General features: G+C 36.5%; 2 protein-coding genes across 4 annotated transcripts in view; one reads left to right on the top strand and one right to left on the bottom strand.

Moving 5' to 3' along the window:
* The window catches only part of ERH (ERH, mRNA splicing and mitosis factor), a 12,824-nt gene extending 6,826 nt beyond the window's left edge, over positions 1-5,998 (bottom strand). Inside the window, exons 1-2 of the mRNA XM_011383713.2 lie at positions 5,771-5,998; positions 3,777-3,864 (exon numbers count right to left, since the gene is read on the bottom strand). Coding sequence (XP_011382015.1) covers positions 3,777-3,864; positions 5,771-5,773 — 91 coding nt within the window. The 5' untranslated portion in view covers positions 5,774-5,998. The remainder of the gene's footprint in view (positions 1-3,776; positions 3,865-5,770) is intronic.
* A 154-nt stretch (positions 5,999-6,152) lies between these two features.
* The window catches only part of SLC39A9 (solute carrier family 39 member 9), a 38,019-nt gene continuing 25,762 nt past the window's right edge, over positions 6,153-18,409 (top strand). For all 3 annotated transcript variants that reach the window (XM_023526850.1, XM_023526853.1, XM_011383703.2), the window contains exon 1: positions 6,153-7,035. In XM_023526850.1, the coding sequence (XP_023382618.1) occupies positions 6,925-7,035 (111 nt within the window). In that variant the 5' untranslated portion in view covers positions 6,153-6,924. The remainder of the gene's footprint in view (positions 7,036-18,409) is intronic.

Below are 18,409 nucleotides of genomic sequence, written 5' to 3'. Positions count from 1 at the left end.
AGAGCTATCAAAAGCTATCTTAGTTATGGTTTTTGATTGGCATAGTATACTACATTGTGATCAGAGAATACTGATTAGAAAGGTCAAAATGGAAAAGAAATAAAAACCAGGAAAATAAATTCACAGCTACCATATTTAATGGTGAAAGATGGATGCTTTTCTACTCAGATTAGGAAGAACGCTAGTGTATCTGTTCTTGCCACATGTATTCAATACTGTACTGGAAGTGCTAGCCAGGGTGATTTGGCAAGAAAAAGAAATAATAGGCATTTAGGTTGGAAAGGAAGAAGTACAACCATCTCTTCACAGATAACATAACCTTGTATACAGAACATCCTAAGGAAACCATGCACACACAAAAAACTATTAGAACCATTAAGTGAGTGCAACAACACTGCAGGATATAGCGCCAATATACAAAAATCGACTGTATTTCTATAACCTAACAATAACAATCTGAAGATGAAATTAAGAAAACATTTCCATGTATAATAGCATCAAAAAGGAATAAAACTCTTAGAAATAAATGTAATAAAAGAAGCCTAAGACATACACTGAAAACTATAAAATGTCATTGAAAGTAAATATTTAAATAAATGTAATGATATCTCATGTTCATAGACTGGGAGACTTAATATTAAGATGGTAATATTTGCCAAAATGATCTATAGATTCAATGCATCCTCTATAAAAATCTGAGCTATTTTTGCAGAAATTGACAAACTAATCCTAAATTTGATAATGGAAATACAAGGGACCCAGGAGAGCCAAAACAACCTTGAAAAAGAACAAAATTCAAAGACTCGAACTTCCTGATTCCAAAACTTACTATAAAAAGACAGTAATCAAGACAGTGTGGTAATGCTGATGCCTAAGGATAGGCATATGGATCAATGGAATAGAAATGAGAGTTCACAAATAAACCCTCACAATTATAGTCAATTTTTTTGACAAGGATACCAAGACAATTCAATGGAAAAATAGTCTTTTCAACAAAAGGTGCTAGGACAACTGTATATTCACATATAAAAGAATGAAGTTGGACTCATACCTGCATTTATAAATTTATAAATATTTATGAATTTATAAATATTCACTCAAAATGGCTCAGAGAACCCAAATTCTAAAACCCTGGAAGAAAATATAGGCACACATTCTCATGACTTCGGATAAGGTAATGGCTTCTTCAATGTGACACCAAAACCACAAGTAACAGAAGAAAAGATATATAAATTGGAGTTTATCAAAATTTAAATCTTTTGCGTTTCAAGGACCCTATCAATGAAGTGAAAAGACAAGCCAAAGACTGAAAGAAAATCTTTGTAAATACATATATCAATCTGATAAATGACTGTTATCAAAAATACACAAAGAACTCCTAAAACTCAATAAGAAAACTCAATTTAAAAAAATGGGCAAAAGATCTGAACAGACGCCTCATCAAAGAAGATATAATGACGGCAAATAACATTATGAAAAGATGCTCAACATCATGTTATTAGGAAACTGCACATTAAAACAATGAGATCTATACATCAGAATGGCAAAAATCCAAAACGCTGACAACACCAAATGCTGCCAAGGATGTAGACCAACAGGAACTCTCACTCACTGCTAGTAGGAATGCAAAATGTCTGAAGACAGTTTGTCAGTTTCTTACAAAGCTAAACATAGCCTTACCATATGAGCCAACAATCATACCCCTTGCTATTTACCCCAAGGAGTTGAAAATTTACATCCGCACAAAAACCTGGACACAAATTATTTACAGGAGCTTTATTCATAAGTGCCAAAATCTGAAAGCAAGCAAGACGTCCTTCAATAGGTGAATGGATAACCAAACTGTAGTACATCCATACAACAGACTATTATTCAGTGATATTAAAAAATCCGCTTTCACAAAAGACATGAAGGAATCGAAAAAGCATATTTTTCTAGGTCCAAGAGTCAATGTAAAAAAGCTACATACTATATAATCCAAACTACATGACATTCTGGAAAAGGCAAAACTCCAAAGACATTATGGTAGATACACATTACACATACATGAAAATCTGCAGAATATTCAAAGCAAAGACTGAACATAATGTAAACTATGGACTGCAGTTAATAATAACGTATCAGTACTGGTTCTACAATTGTAACAAATGTGTCACAAAAATATGGGATGTAAGTAATTGGGGAAGGGGGGGTTAGGGAAAGAAGATGGGGTATGATTCAATTCTCTGTACTAACCAATTTTCTTGTGAACCTAAAACTACTCTAAAAAAATAAAATCTATTAATTAAAAAGGAAATGGAGCAAAGAGGGAAAGCTCTGCTTTCCAGAGGAATATTAACTACTGTAAGAGAAAAATAAGAAAATTACCATTTGGCAACCACCATCTGAGAACTGATTTAGTAATTCCATCTGAACTATTTCTAACTTTTTAAATGGAAAATAAATCGCCATTTCTAATTTAAAAAGAAAAAAGCTATTAAACCACAAAAAGATATGGAAGAACTTTGTACTAAATGTACATTGCTAAGTGAAAGAAGCCAGTCTGAAAGGACTATATATAGTAATGATTCCAACTCTAAGACATTCTGGAAAAGGCTAAACTAAGGAGGCACTAAGACCAACAATTGTCAGGGGCAGAGGGTGGGCTGGCGAAGATGAATAGGTGGGACAAAGGGGATTTTTAGGGTAGTTAACTCTTCTGTTGATTCTGTAATGGTGGATATAGGTCATGCATTTGTCAAACCTACAGAACTGTACAACACAAAGAATGAACCCTAACTATGGACTTTAGTTAATAATAATAATGTATCAATACTGGCTTGTCAACTGTAAACGAATGCATCATACAATGCAAGGTGTTATTAATAGGGGAACTGCATAGGGGGTGGGAAGAGGGAATACATAGAAACACTCTGTATTTTGTTTAATTTTTCTTTAAACCTAAAACTGTTCTAGAAATAAAGTGTATTAATTAGAAAAAAAGTTAGGCTTCACTAAAATCAATGAAGGGTAGTAAAGAGTATTGCAGAATCAACGATCAGACATGATATAGGTAAGGCAACATTCTGCTAAGGCAGCATGTAGACAAAGCCTACATTAGTGGCAAGCAAGGAGGACAGCAGAGGAAGGGACATGAAAAAAGAACAAGCACTTCGCTCTTTAAAAAGCCGGGCATAATTTCATGGCAACCAGGAAGGCATGCTGCCAGCTACCTAGAACCTGTCTCTATTTCAGCTGTCTCTATTTTCACAGGTCTACCCATTGTTGGCTTTGAATGAACAGATTTTTAAGTCTAATCCAGTTAGCTTTGGGTAGCAACAAATGGCAAAAAGAATGACTATAAAATCTTTGTAACATAAGAAGAATGGACAATTTGCTAGAAAGGGTGTAGGGCATGTACAATTGGCTTATCTGATATGATGATTAAATGTTAAAGATGAATGAATGCAATTTGTGACAATCCAATCTACATGCTCTCATCTAATGGTTTACTGAATAAAGAAACATTAAGAGCTAACAGTTCCCCTTCAGTGTGGTGACCACTTATCAAAGCACAATAAATTATACTGATTTGGTTCCATTTGTCTTTATTCTCTGAACTAATTTTTATTTCCTAACAGCATTCCTAAATATCTACTTCCTCTGCTCAAATTAACAAACCCAGAAATCTGGAGAAAAAAACAAACCTAGTTCCTATATGAGACACATTCTAATAGTGAGTGTCAGGAAAAAAATAAGTGAAAGATTTCTACCCCTAGAACAGTGTTTAAACTCACCTTCCATGCATTCATTCACAGATTCATAGTCAGCGTAAGTTCTGCCTTCTGGCCTCTTGGTAGGCTGTACCAGCAAAATGGTGTGAGACTACAGGGGAAAAAAATGTGATTTCACTGTAAGTTTCTAACTCACATTTTGAGAAATTCATAGTATGCTATAAAATCCTTCATGGCAAATTTCACTATTTTCAATACTTACTGCCCAATGACAAGGATTAAGAACTACTAAGAACAAAAAAATGACTATAAAACTATAGTCAAAAATGGTTATTTTAAGTGGCAGTGCTTTCCTGTTGCAAGTTTAAGATCATAATACCACTCAAATCAGTTTTGGTGACTTTCTTCTTATTGAAGCTATTTTCAGAACCCTTCGGTTTTATTAAAAACCCAAATATATTTTTCTTTTCAGTTTTTTTTCCTTCTGGACAGATTTGGTCCTTGCCTTCCTTATGGTCTTCTTTCTTGGAGGAATAATCAGTACAAAATATATATTTAAAAGCTATGAATATACATACAAAATATAAGTACATTTAGGCAAATACATATATTTTATATTTGCTACAAAAGGAAAATAAGATTGTGAAACCTAATCAGAAAAAGTTATGCAGAATTACCTTAATAAAATCTCTCTATTCTCAATGATTACCAAGTAGCTGTGATTCACTTTAATGAATAGTTAATCTGGCTTTGTCAACTTTCTTAAAGTCTCACAAACATGAACCCTAAGGACAGTCATTCTGCTGAAGCAGAAATAATGCATACACACAATTTGCTCATTAGCTTTGAAAGAAATTGAAGCTTGTATATCCAGCAAAGCAAAAGTACTTAAGACTGCTGAACCAATAATTTTTTGCTTTAAACACACTCTAATTTTTAATTATATTCTGATTGATAGGAATTATCACTGACATTTGTCCAACAAGAATGGGTTATTAACTGCTGTCCCTTTCTCAGATTTTAATCTAAGCATTTTAACACACCAAATAATGACATAAAAAGCAGTGAAAGGACACTCAGATAAAATGACTTGATCAAGGTCACATTGCTAGTTGTGACAAAACAAGAACTGGAAATCAAATTTTCTAATTCCAAGTCCCCTTTGGGAGGCTATGTTGGGTCAAACACGGAAATAACTGAATTCAGAAAAGTACAACCTGAAAAAGTGCCTTAACAATAGTTACATAACTTGTTAACAGTAACTGTAGCAACCAGGAAACGAAAGGTTAAGTGTGGAAGTAACCACGATTACTCATAACCCCCGTGAGCATCTCCTTTTTGTGGATTAAAAAAAAACCCACCCACCCACTCCACTATTACCTCAGTAAAATTCTAAAGAACCTGGACCCTCAACTAAGTCTATTTTTTCAGCTTACAGTCCCAAGAGAATACAAATAAGAGTAAGAACAGGATTGAGGGTTGAGAGTAACACCAAATCAGGCATCTAGAGATCTTGGAAAAAAGAAAAAAAGATATATATAATACATTTTTTTTTTTCTTTTTTAAAGCCAAAGCACAGGAAAAAAGAGGGGAGGGAAATAGCTGAGCAAGCCCACTACAAGCAAAGACGACCCCTCCTGGCCCACGCGCTGGGTGCAATAAATTGAAACTGTCAGCTTTGGGAACAGGTTTGTCAGGCATCCCTCGGCCATTGTTCCTACAGTAGGCTAGAGCGTTTGGAGGGAAAGAGCATCATCCCCACGCCTGCCTCTACCGAGCAGCAATCGGGAGAAAGAGCATCCTGGAGCACCGCACGCATCGCCCAAGCCAGTAGGCGGGAGAGCAACCATAGGGCGGACCCGGGCTCCGGGGCCTAGTGCCAGGCCCAGCGTTTCGGCGGCGGGAAGGGAAAGGGAAAGGGAAAGGGTCCACTCGCAAGTTGGAGGGCCGGGGAGTAGCACGCTTGTGCTGAATGGGGGTGGGGTGGGGTAAAGGATGTACGGGGCTGAAATAACTTGGAGACTGGGGGTTCGGGGAGCCGCTGAGGCCTTTCTCACCATCGCGCCAAACTCTTTCGCTGCAGCCGCCGCCGACACTGCCGCCGCACACGAGCTTAGCCACAACGCCGCCAACAGCCAATACCCGCGAGAAGAGCCGCCGGAAGTCGTCAGAAACGCACCGCGAAAGAGCCTTTTAGACCATAGAGGCTCACATATTTCCGGCAGCTAGAGCAGATACCGACTCTGTTTCAGCCATCTTGGATAAGGGCGATGAGATACACAGGGAATTTTTCGGAGCTTGAAAAGGAATCTTTTTTTTATTGTCAAGACTCTGTCTTCCGTATTCTCGTTATTAGACATAACGGCTAAAGCGATCACTGATGTAGACAGTGACACAAGTCATCTTTCATTAGCCCTACTAAAAAATGGCGGCAGTATTAGAATCCCGGCCCATAGGTCGGTTGTAACCCGGAAGTACCTTTCTAAAAGAGGGGGCGGTGGGGCAATCCGGAAGTGGATGTAATGAAGGGGTGCCACTTGGCGGCCATGGCAGCTATAGTATCAGTGGCTCCGGTTCAAGGCCCAGCGGAGTGGAGTAATATGGGCAACACCGGGTATAGGGCAGAGACAGCTTTGTATCGGCTTCGCTGCTGAACCCCTAAGACCCATCGTTAGAGACTTGCAGGACTCCTTTCCTCATTCTAGACTCGGAGGAGAGTTTGCTGGGACTGGTGGGCTGGTCCCAGCCTGAGGGAGTCACCGGCAGGGTGCCCCAGGGAGCTAGGAGCGCTGGGAGAACGAACAAGTTCGCTTGGGTTTTCCTCCTTTTCCTGCTGCCACCTGGGACGTTGTCTGTGGAGAGAGTGGGCCCTTTGTGCCACCCTCATTCCGACGATTGAAGAAGTCGCTCATTCGCATATTTCCCCCCATGGACTTTTCCCTTCTTTAACTGTTAACCCACCGGAATCCAGTGACTGGCATCTGAAAACCCAGGGGCTGGGACCTAAAACTGCTGAAAGTTCTCTCTGGTGCTAATATCAGCAAAAAAGGGCTGTTTCCAGGTACGTTCAAGATCAAGGTGCCTCGTGAACACATCTGGTGGGGAGGACGAAGGAACTGGAAAGTCCACTTGTTCTCGTGGAATCACGCGTTTAAGAACCTAAGCACCATTTGAAGCCACTGACAATTTGTAGTCTGGTGGTGGTAGTTGAATGAAGGAGGGCAGAATGGATGATTTCATCTCCATTGGTCTGCTGTCTCTGGCTATGTTGGTGGGATGTTACGTGGCTGGAATCATTCCCTTGGCTGTTAATTTCTCGGAGGTAAGAAATTCTCAATTTTCTGTCAGCTGTCAGGATGGCTGCTAGGAAGTAGTGACAGTTTTAAAGGGAGACTGCTTCCACAGTTAATGTCAGAGCTAAAGGTCTTATTAAGGAAGATTGTATTTTAAAAAAAGAAAAAAATGCATAACATTTAATAATAAAAACAAATCTCACATTTAGTGTTAGGATTCTTAACCTGCGGTGGGTGGATCCACTGCAGATCCTGGAGTAATCTAAACTTACCGAAATTGCATATAAAAATTTGAGGCTTTGTGCGTTTTCCTGGGGAGAGACACCATAATATTCTTTTGATTCTCAAAAGTTTCAAGGAATGAAGGTTCCAGGCTGCTAAAAAGAAATATTAGTGGTGAATATTATTTGTTCATCGGAGTTGAAATCAATATAACTTCTCTTTTTGAGGAAATCAAACAGTTTTTTGGAGAAAGATAGTTTTTTTAATTACTGTATCAGAATGAAAAATGCTCATAAAAAAACTTAAATTAGGTTCTTAACTCACATTTCCTTTTAAAGGAGAGCATTAGACTGGATATTTGAAGTTATTTTCAAATCTGGTTAGAAATGAATTTTTTGTTAATATGTTTGACATTTGGTTAATTTGTTTGGTTGTCATTACTTGAACAAACATTAACTAACAGGGAAGAAAGATGAAAGCCTTGTTCATGAAGATGCAGATAGGTTCTTCAAGTTGTCATAAAGAATTTACAACATCACAGTGTTCAAAGATTTTGGGAGAAAAACTACTACATGGGTAGAGGGGAACAGGATTTCATGAGTATGCCCTGGAGTTAAGTAGTAAAATAGGCCCTAGTTTCACTGCCAGTCCTGAAAGTGCTTTTAAAGGACAGCGGAGAGTAGAATGTCCTGAAGTAGAAAGGAAAGGTATAGATGAAGTGTGAGGTAGGCCTTGAAGAAACCTGAGGGAAGAGGCATTGCTGGTAAAATAGCCTGTGGTGGGAAAGAAGGTGGGACAAAGCCTTAATGAAAAATAGTAAAGCCCACAGTTAGCTGGAGGAGAGGCTTGAATTGTTGCTGCTCCTTTTCCTTTTCGTTTTTGTACCTGTACCCCTCAGCATCTAATGCTAACATTGAGCTAAAATTTTTGAGCACCTAACTTCATTTTAAAAGCTCAAGGAGGTACAGATGAGGAAACTGAGATTCAGATTGTGTCTGTTTCATGAAGTATGTTAGAATTAAAGCTGTTTTTCTAAATCTAGGTTTTTCTGACTCAGCAATTATTAGCCACTTTGTCCATTGTGGCAAAGGTAGCAAACTGGGAACCCATGTACCAAATCTAGCCCACAGACTGTTTAATTTTACTATTGTTTTTTGACTATATTGCCTCAAGGCAACATTTAACTACAGCTGAGTAGTGATAGAATGTCGGCTGTCCTCCTAGCTATGTATGAAGCCTACTGGACTCATTTTGGCTACCTGCCTGCCCAGTGCTTTGTGAGCCTGCTGTCTTTCCTCTAACATAAACCATATTTTCTTGTAACTACATTAGAATCGAATTGACATTAATAGGGCTGACATTTGTGGGGTTAAGTTGGTTTGTATATCCAAACTTACTGAGGTAACATCAAAATTGTAATTAATTCAAATAAGAATCCGATAAATCTTATTTCTATAAAAGGCTTAGGACTTTTCCAATTTTAGTATTTTCTCCATCTATCTTGGGTGATTTTTGCAATATGCAGATATATGCTATGACACTGAAAGGAAACGTGTACATGAGTTGTGTAATTAACTAGGCCATTAGTAAAGATAATTGGTATGACGTGTCATTTATGGCTTTCTAAATTTATGGTCATGTGGTCATTTCCAGCTGTAGTTCTTAAAGTGCTAGAAATCCGCATTCATAATATCTACTTATCATGCAGAAGGAACAATGCATTTTGAACTATTAAAATAAAAATGAAAGTTATATGTAACTTAGTCAAAGACATTTTAGAATTTAACTTGTGTTTTCTATCTCCTAGAAATTAAGCATTTTTTCCGTAGGCAAATTATACTATTATTACCAACCAAAGTATCGTGAAACTAGTGAGATGATAAATTTGTAAAAATAAACTTCATTCTTAGGGCCTGGGAAGCACAATTTCTACTTTAGAAAATAGTTCTCCAGATTCCAACATTGACTAAGGTCTAGCTTTTTTTAGAGACTAGTGTTATTATACATAGGAAGACCAATAAACCTAATTTATTTTACAGTTCACTTTTATTTACATGAAAAGGTATGCTTATTATTCATGTTCTTAATCTAGCTGCTGCTTTGTCATGCAATACTTTTTTCTTCAGAATTTCTCAGCAGGAATAAAAGATCAGTAAAGCTGTTAATTATGGTACGATTCGTATTTAGAAATGAGTTAAAATCAAATAGTCCGAAATTGCCGTAGCAGTGGTACATGTACATACCTGTCGTATCTGACCATCAGGAGGTTTATGTGACATTGATTTCTCTGTCATTTTGTCCAACATTCCTTGCCCCCATAGCAGCTTTCCCTGATGTTTTTGTAGCTTCTTCATTGCCTTTTGACCTGGTGACTGTACCTTCATACCTAAATGATTTCTAGAACAAAGAAAAAATCTGACTCTTAAGTACATTTATAAGTAACTGATAATCAAGATGCGCTCCTCTTCAGCATGTGGGAAGGAGAAAAACTAAATTTAAATTTGTAAAGGAGACCAAAGCTTGCTTTACACAGATGAGGTCCTGTCTGGTAAAGGAGTTGTTAATGAGCAGTTTTCTTTGGCTCTAAATGAAAACCTTGCTTACGTAGATTGAGAGCCCACAATTTAACATTACCTAATGTAAACCCAGCTTAGCAAGTGCTCAGATCGATGAATGAATTTAAGATATAAATGATGGCCAAAGTGGGATTTTATATAGATTATCTGAGGGTTATTTACTTGAACATGTCTTCTTTTTGTAACAGAGCTAGTAACAGAGAGCAAGCTGTTTGCACCAGAGCTCTGGAGCAAATGACCAGTTTTTGTTTTTTAATTTCCATTTCATTGCAGACCAAAATATTTGTAAAAATGAAATACTAAGAAAATTAAGTGGAAAAAAAACATAAAATACAAGCCCAAACGTAGCTTTATTAGATTTAAGAGACATACAATTATTCCTATAATTGTAAAAATCATATTGCTATAAAATTGGTTGAAGCCATTCTCTCAGTTTCGTACTTTTCTTGTTGCAGACCAGTTTGGATTATAATACCACATATTTCATGTGTTAAAATAGTATGCAGATGAAAATAGTATGCAGATTAAAGTAGTGCTACTCTTACTCCATTAAAAAATGTAAGATGATTAATAATGCACTGATTTCAAAAGGAACTGTCAAATATAGATGGTGTAGTTCAAAATCAGTCACTACTTGAGCAAGTTATATAATATTCAACTCTTTTCTGTTAAATGACCTTATAGGATTGTTGTGAAGATATAATGAAGTAATGCAAACAGAGGGCCCAACGCTGTATCTAGAACATAATAAATACTTTAGAAAACATTAAGGATTAGTTTATGTACTGATCATGAAAACTTTTTAAGGTTTTCATTTTTATAACTTTGTTCTAAATTATAAATTTAAAACCTTTTATTTTGGAACGGACTTCTAATAATGGATAAGTCCATGGAAACTTCTCAGCTATTTGTTTAGAATTCTTAAGGTCTTGTTGGGGGGAGCGGGGTGTTGGCATTCCTGTTCACCATGGATGTTCCGTTCGGAGAAGCCAGCTCTTTTCCTCTAGTTTCCTTGCCTTACAGTACTTTTCTTAGTATTTAACTTGCTTTTTCTTATAATACTTATTCTCAGTTTAAGCTTTGTTTTGTTTTTCATGTGTTAAAGTTAGTTTTGTGTCTAATTATATTAACTGACTCATTCATAATAAATACCTTTGGGGCTTTGAGTTTCTACCAAATCAAAGATTTGTCTAAAGAACACATCTGTTCAGTATGCTTTTTCTCTGACAGTTCTTTTTGAAATAGATTTGACACAGTTGCATTTTTAAGAACTTTTGCATTGTCTGGTGTATTAACCTTTTATTCTCTTATGGTAATATAATAGATTTTACTCCTGTTTGGAATTTTATTTCTAAATTCTGACATTTTAAACTTTGCATTCTCCATAATTTACCCATATCTAGAAAGCAATCAGTAACTGTCTTTCCTCACATTGTTGTCTTATAAGGTTATTGCCTCATAAGTATCTTTGCTTGATAAAACTAAGTTTTGATTAAATAAAATCTCAATACAATATGACTCAATATTATTTTCCTGAAAAACTTTCTTTTCTCTAGGAAATTATATGAATAAACATCATGTAAACTTATGTGCACAATAATATTCATAATAGTTATTGCTTATTTCAATCCTGTGTACCAGGCACTGATGTGCATTATCTGATTTAAACCCTCATGATGAGACTGTGAGATGGATATTGTTAAACCTCACTTTACACATGAGCACACTCAGGCTTGGAGAGGTCACAAACACTTGGTAGAGGTGGAATTTGAAACTCAGTTTGATTATCAGTTCAAAGCACCTGATCATTAGATAATGTATGTTTTTTTTCAATGAGCACTGTGTAAAGAAGGAATGAAATGGATCTAAATTGGCACCTTTAGCTCCCCAAATTAGGAATATCCTTAATATCACTAACATTTTACCTTCCACATCTCAAGCCCGTGCTTAGTCAGTGCAGCAGAAGTGAAACTACAGAGGTAAACAATCTCCAAATATTGTTGAAACCTATAAGAACTGAATATGTCTTACATGCCCTTTAAATGAACACTTTCCTAATTGGAAGCTAAAGCAGTTCCTGTTTTGAACTATCCAAGATTAATTTCACACTTTATGTGTTCATAGTTTAGTCCGTTCTAAATTGTGCTTTTCAAGAATTGACATACTTTTTGAGGGAAGAAGGCCTGAAATGGATTCAGGACAGTCTTAACCTTTCCTCTAATTTAGATGTGAGACTATTGAATGATAATAAGGTTGAAGACCCTATGTAGCCAATTTTGGAATTCTAGATAACAAGTAGTAATGCTGAATGTAAGTGTAGGTATTTCTTAAAACCTATGATGGAATTCTCGCAATCTTAGTCCTCCTTGAATACTAAAATTCAATGTCTAATTTTATTGAAATAAGATAGAAATAAGTATCAGTTGTTCTGGAAATTCTTCTGCCCCGATTACATGGAGTTTTAAGTGACAGGGTCTTGGGGTTAACTACTAGACAATTATATCAAACTATTGCAAATCCTTTGTTTATCTGGGGGTCAATTTTCTGTTAACCAAAAAATTTTACCATAGTTTCTGCATCTTGTATGTTCCTTTCGATAATTCTTTGTTCGACAAAGGCAAATTGAGGAAAGAAAGGTGCTAAAAGCAAAAATCAAACAGTGAAATGGGTTTTACGGAGAAACAGTTTAGCATAATGCTTAAGAATAAAAGATTCTGGAGCTAGACTACATAAGTTCAGGTCGTGGCTGTGCCATTTGCTGACTGCGTGAGCCTCGGGAAATTATTTGAATTTTCTGTGTTTCTGTTGTAAAGTGGGGATAACAGAACTACCTGCCTCATAGGACTGAATTAATATTTGTAAGTGATTAAAGCAGAACATGCTTGGCATTGTAAGTACTTAATAAATATTAGTTATTATAATAGGGATGAAAGAGAAGAATATTGATAGCACCTCTCGTGTAAAACTTGTCCATCCAGAAACCTCATTAATCTAAAGGGCCAGAAAAGTCTCAGATTAGCTAAACAGACAGCCTGAAGAGCAAGTGTTTTACTTGCTCTCTACTGTACTTGGCACTTACTTGCTCCTCTGTATCTTTTTATGTAGTTTTAGTAGGCTAGTATGCCAGTCATCAATTATTGCTTCTTAGCTCCACATTCACTCTCCATTGACTACTCTGCAAAGATAGATCTGGGCCCTTTTAATATTTTTCCTTTGCCAACTGGCACAGTGTTGAGCTTTGTCAATAGAGGTTACTGGAGAGAACTTGTGAGAGGTTTTCTTTTTTTTTGGTCCTGGCATGCTTGCTAAGCAGGCTCCTAGACAACTTCTCTGGCTCTAATTCTTGTAGCATGGGCAGCTTCCCTAGTACAGGCTCCTGCAGCAAATGTGGCTTCTCCAGCTTCCAGCTAGGCTTCTCCAGTGCAGAGCTCCTGCACCCCAGGTGACTTTTCAAGCCCCAAACTCTGATTGAATTTACAGTTCTCTGGCACCCAGCTGTCAGTAGTTCCCCCTAGCACCGCCCTTGGGTGGTTTTTATGAGTCTTTCCAGTAAGAAGACACTTTCCCATGAACAGCTTTCCCCAACACCCTAGAGTGCAGATTCCCAGTAAGTTCCACCAGCCTGGCACCACAAGCACTTTTCTGTCTGTGATATTGTGATTTATAATAAATACATGTTTGGTCTTCATCCCTGGTTCTGGCATGGAGCATCTAAAACTCTTGGAATTTCTTAAATGAGCAAAGGCAGAAAGGTGTCTTTTGTTATGTTAACGAAGTGACATTTAGAAAGCCCTTAGGTAGCCTAAGGATAGGGGGCTGGTTGCCAAGCAAACCAATCAGATGATTGGAGGGTTGAAACTTTCAGTCCCATGGGGGATGGGAGACAGGCTGAAGGTTGACTCAATCGCCAATGGCCAGTGATTTAATCAATTTGCCTATGTAATGAAGCCTCCATAAAAACCCCAAAAGTATAGTATTCTGAGAACTTTCAGATTGATGAACACATGGAGAGCCTGGGAGAACATACCTGGAGAGGACATGGAAGCTCCATTCCCTTTCCCAGTACCTTGCCCTATGCATCTCTTCCATCTGGCTGTTCCTGAGTTATATCTTTTTATAATAAACTGGTCATCTAGTAAATAAAATGTTTCTCTGAGTTGTGAGCCATTCTAGCAGATTAATCGAGTCCAAGGAGAGAGGGTTGTTGGAACCTCCAATGGGTAGCCAGTTGGTTAGAAGCACAGGTGACAGACAACCTGGATTTTGATTGGCATCTAAAGTGGGGGGACTTGGGTAGTCTTATAAGATTGAGCCCTTAGCCTGTGGGATCTGACACTGTCTCTCGGTTTATAGTGTTAGAATTGAGTTGAAGCATAGGACAACCAGCTGGTGTCCCAGCATTACTTAGTGTGGAGAAACACACCCCTAGCATACACATTGGAATGGGTCCTAGAACCTTTTACTGCTGTTCATTGAACCCTGGACATGCCCTCCCCAGCAGGGTTTGTATCTCAGCCCTGGTAGTACCTCTTCTTTGAGCATTCTTACCTGGATCCTAGGGTAGTCACTGCTCCTTTTATTTGCTACTCTTATATTCCTTAGAGTTCTCTCTTACTAGCTAATTTCTCAATACTCCAGCCCTGTTATACTTATTCTTTATATTAAACTTTCCCTGTCCAAATTACTTTATTCCCTGTTCAAATTACTTTACTATTTCTCTTTCTTGAATGGCCCCTGACTAATACAGCTAGGTAATGAGTCATAAAATCAAATAACTACTGAGGCTGAACAATGAGTCAGGCCTGGAGTAAGATAAAACAGTTCAAGTTTTATATCAAGATATGTGGCAGCTGACCATCAGTGTCAGTGCCTGGTAGTCTTTAGGGCATATGAGAACTGTGGTCAACTGAAGAACATGTGCCATTTGATGACACCAGCCCTGGTGATGTCAAATCTTCCTGCTTTTCAGAAGTTAGAAATACAGATTCTTGTATGAAATCTTATGAATTTTACGTTTGGCTACTAATTCAAATATTATTATTATCACCGTGTGGGTCAAACAACTCATGTTTGTGACTTGCCAGTCTAGAACCTCTGGGCTGGACTATCTGGTTTCTAAGCACTTTGAAAACTAGAAAAGAGAAGACTAGAAGTGGTAGGGGAACAAGCAGAGGAGATATATCACAACATGACAACAAGGGGGAGACTGAAAAACATTTCAAATTATTATAAAACCTCAAAGTGCAGTTATTTAGAGCCACTTAATAACGGGGAAAATCTCTTCACGTTGGGGGCATTGTGCTCTCTGACTTGACCACAGTACAATGTTTAATAATAATAGCTACACTGTCAACTTGTGTGTCAAGTTCTCTGTTGCTTTTAACAATAACTTTGAAAGGGAAGAATTCTTGTCCTGTTTTTAGATGAGGAAATTGAGCCTGAAAGTTTACTAAGTTCAAAGCCATTATTTATATAGCCTCTAATTAAATGAGTATTTTTTTTGAAGCCTGACTATATAGTACATACTCTTTGTGGAAAATTTAGAAAATATGATAATGTATAAAAGAATAAAATCATCTCTTATCTCACTGTCCAGTGAGAATCATGAGTAACATTTTTGTTTTTCTATTCTTTTTTTCCTATTTGTTTGCATTTTTAATATGGTTGGTTATGTGGTATATATATAATTTTACATTTTACATTTTACTTGGTAATATAAGCATTTTCCTTTATTGTTATTAGAAACATGTTCTAAACATTTTTTAAATGCTTTCATTACATTTGGTTATTTTATGTATAGAAATTCTTATTATGTATTTGTTTTCAAGTTTTTGCCACAGTAGTGTTGAATGAATATTTTTGTGTCTGATGTTATGCCCATATTTCATATTATTTCCACAGGGGTAGAATGACAGGATCAGAGGGCATAAATGTTCTTAAGAAGGTTCTCAGTCTATATTACCAGTTTTTTTAATGCTTTTTTTCCAAAAAAATGCAAATGACACTATTCTCACAAACACTGAGTACTATCGTTAACTTTTAAAACTTTGCTAATTTGATAGAGAAAATGTATTTTCATTATTTTAATTTTCTCCATTCAGTTGAACTTCTTATATATTAATAATATTTATTGGTAATGTTTCCCCAGGTTTTTTTCCCAATAGGTTTTTGTTTTTATAGTCACATCGAACAATCTTATGGAGTTTCCATTTTTGTTTAGTTCTTTTATAGTTAGAAAGGACTCCTGTACAAAAAGAAAAACAAATTAGTCTTGTTTTCTAAGATTGGAGGAGGTGACATTAGTAAAGTATTGCTTGTTATTACCTCTGTCAAATGAATTAGGAAAGGGGAAGCCTGTATGCCACTGGCAAAATGGCAGATAGCATCGTTCACGGGATACTGATGATGTTAAAGATAAGCGATAATGACAATTTGTGCTAAGTGTGCTGATATCTCACTCCTGCATGATAGTGGTAGTAGTTGTCATTGTTGCATCTCCTTACAAGAGGACACAACTTGCTCAGGGTCTCACAGCAGCTGCTGTGAGGCAGGGCGCTTTCTGGCATCTTGTCTCAATTATAACGATTTAAAGAACAGAGTTCACAGTTGAGTTTCTTTCATTAGGTTTGTATGAATACGGAGAAAGCCTTTGTTGCTTGAACAGGAGTTACTCTGTACCCTATATTTCATCTCTTCAGTGCCTAGAGCTTTGAAGGGATTAGTTTTATAAGAAGAGATGCATCTTTAATTTTTTTTTAAGAAACTGTAGTTGATGACTTCAGTACTAAAATGAGCCTGGTACAATGCGGGTTACTATTTTCAGTATTTAAAGTTTTAAAAATTGTTGGCTTATATTTAGTTGAACCACACAATTTATTCTATGAGCAAGAAAAGAAAAACCATTTAACTACTTTGGTCTATGCCAGGAAAATTAAATTGACTTCAACACTTTGCACTGATAGTTAATGGCATTGAGTACAAGCTGTTGTTCTAATTAATATGTCTGGTCAATCCTTTGGCTCAGTCAGGGTACAGCTGTGAAACTGTAAAATGAGATAACATAAAACCAATAGCATTCCACAGTTCATGTCTCTCTTGGGCAAATATTTCACTTCTCTGGCAGAAATAATTCCTTTGGGAACTCACTTTTCATCTTGAACTACACTTGGAATTTGTAGTTCTTCCTTCAAATATACCCTTTTAATGATTTACCATAAGCAAAGGAGAGAACCTGTCAGCATTTTAACTTTGACATATACATAAGAGATTGAACTCCAAGTTATTAAGTTGTGTCAAAGAATACAGCTATACAGGTAACATGGAGCCACCTCTCTAAGGTTTAAAATAAATTGGGTTGCATCTCACATCATTTAGATGGTTAAGAAATTTTTAAAAAATAAAAATTAAAGCAACAGCCCATGACAATGATGCTTATTTTTTTGACTAATTCTTTTTTTCGTCAAAAGTGTTGTCTCTGTAGGTTACCTCTGTGAGGTTAGTAGACATTTTCCAAGCTGATCAAAGCTATATAGGATAAAAATCTTCTATGTTGCTTTGCCGAAGTTTGAAATGGTGACTGAACAAGGTTTTGAGCTCCTTGGGGAAAAAATAGATATCATTTAAGATATTTGCATTAATGAGACAAATGACAGTATTGCTTCACATTTACTATAATGAAATCCTATTAATTCTAAATCAATTAACTACTGAAAATTCTGATATAATTACACTTATAAAGAATATGTTATGCTTATTTCCCAGCACAAGTATTCTAAAGAGGTTCCACTACATTCGTACACTTGTTGTTGATATTAGGGCCTGTGAAGTGGTGGGTACCAAGTCCCTAGTTCCTTGCATAGTGCTGGGCATTTATTTATTCTTTCAGTATATATTTAGGGTGAATCTTTTCTGTGCCAGCTACTGTCCTATAAACTGCAGATTCAGCAAAATAAATGAAAAACATAAATCTGCCTACACAGAAGGGGTTACAGAGACATACAAATACAGTGTTCAGTGGATGTTTAACTTCATTTGGTAAATAAAAGTGCTTTACTTAATTTCGAAATGAACTGAAAACATAATTAATTTATGAAAACATAATAAGTAATTTTAGCTCACGTTGTCTTTCCTCCAAGGAAATATTACAAAGCTAGATCAGCCACTCAGGTTTACCTTTCTAATATCTTCCTACAGTTCTCAAATTCTTTGTTTCTGAAATTTTTTATGGTATTCTAACACAGAGCGCATGCTTACACTGTAGATCAGAGTTTTCCATGCTTTTGGGTTTTACAGGCCAGTAATATTTTTGAAATTAGGGAGAATTGATAGAGGATTGCTTGCTTTTAGTTTTGCCATTTAAGGACACTAACAAATACTATTGTCACCATCATTTTTTAAAAAGAAAGGATTTTTTAAGACCAAAAGGGGGCAAGACATAATCTCGGACTAAAGGATAGTCCCGACCTTAAAGAAATAAAACCTTATGTAAAGCACATTACATAGTCCTTATTTCTCTTATTTTGCCATGAACCTTTAGAAACTATCACTAGAGAACAGCTATAACTAATTATAATTTTGGTTTTCCTCTTGATATTTCTAAGGGATT

The sequence above is a fragment of the Pteropus vampyrus genome, unplaced genomic scaffold (assembly GCF_000151845.1).
Source record: "Pteropus vampyrus isolate Shadow unplaced genomic scaffold, Pvam_2.0 Scaffold15, whole genome shotgun sequence".
NCBI classification, from domain to species: Eukaryota; Metazoa; Chordata; class Mammalia; order Chiroptera; family Pteropodidae; genus Pteropus; species Pteropus vampyrus.
This window is presented reverse-complemented; position numbering and strand designations above follow the sequence as displayed.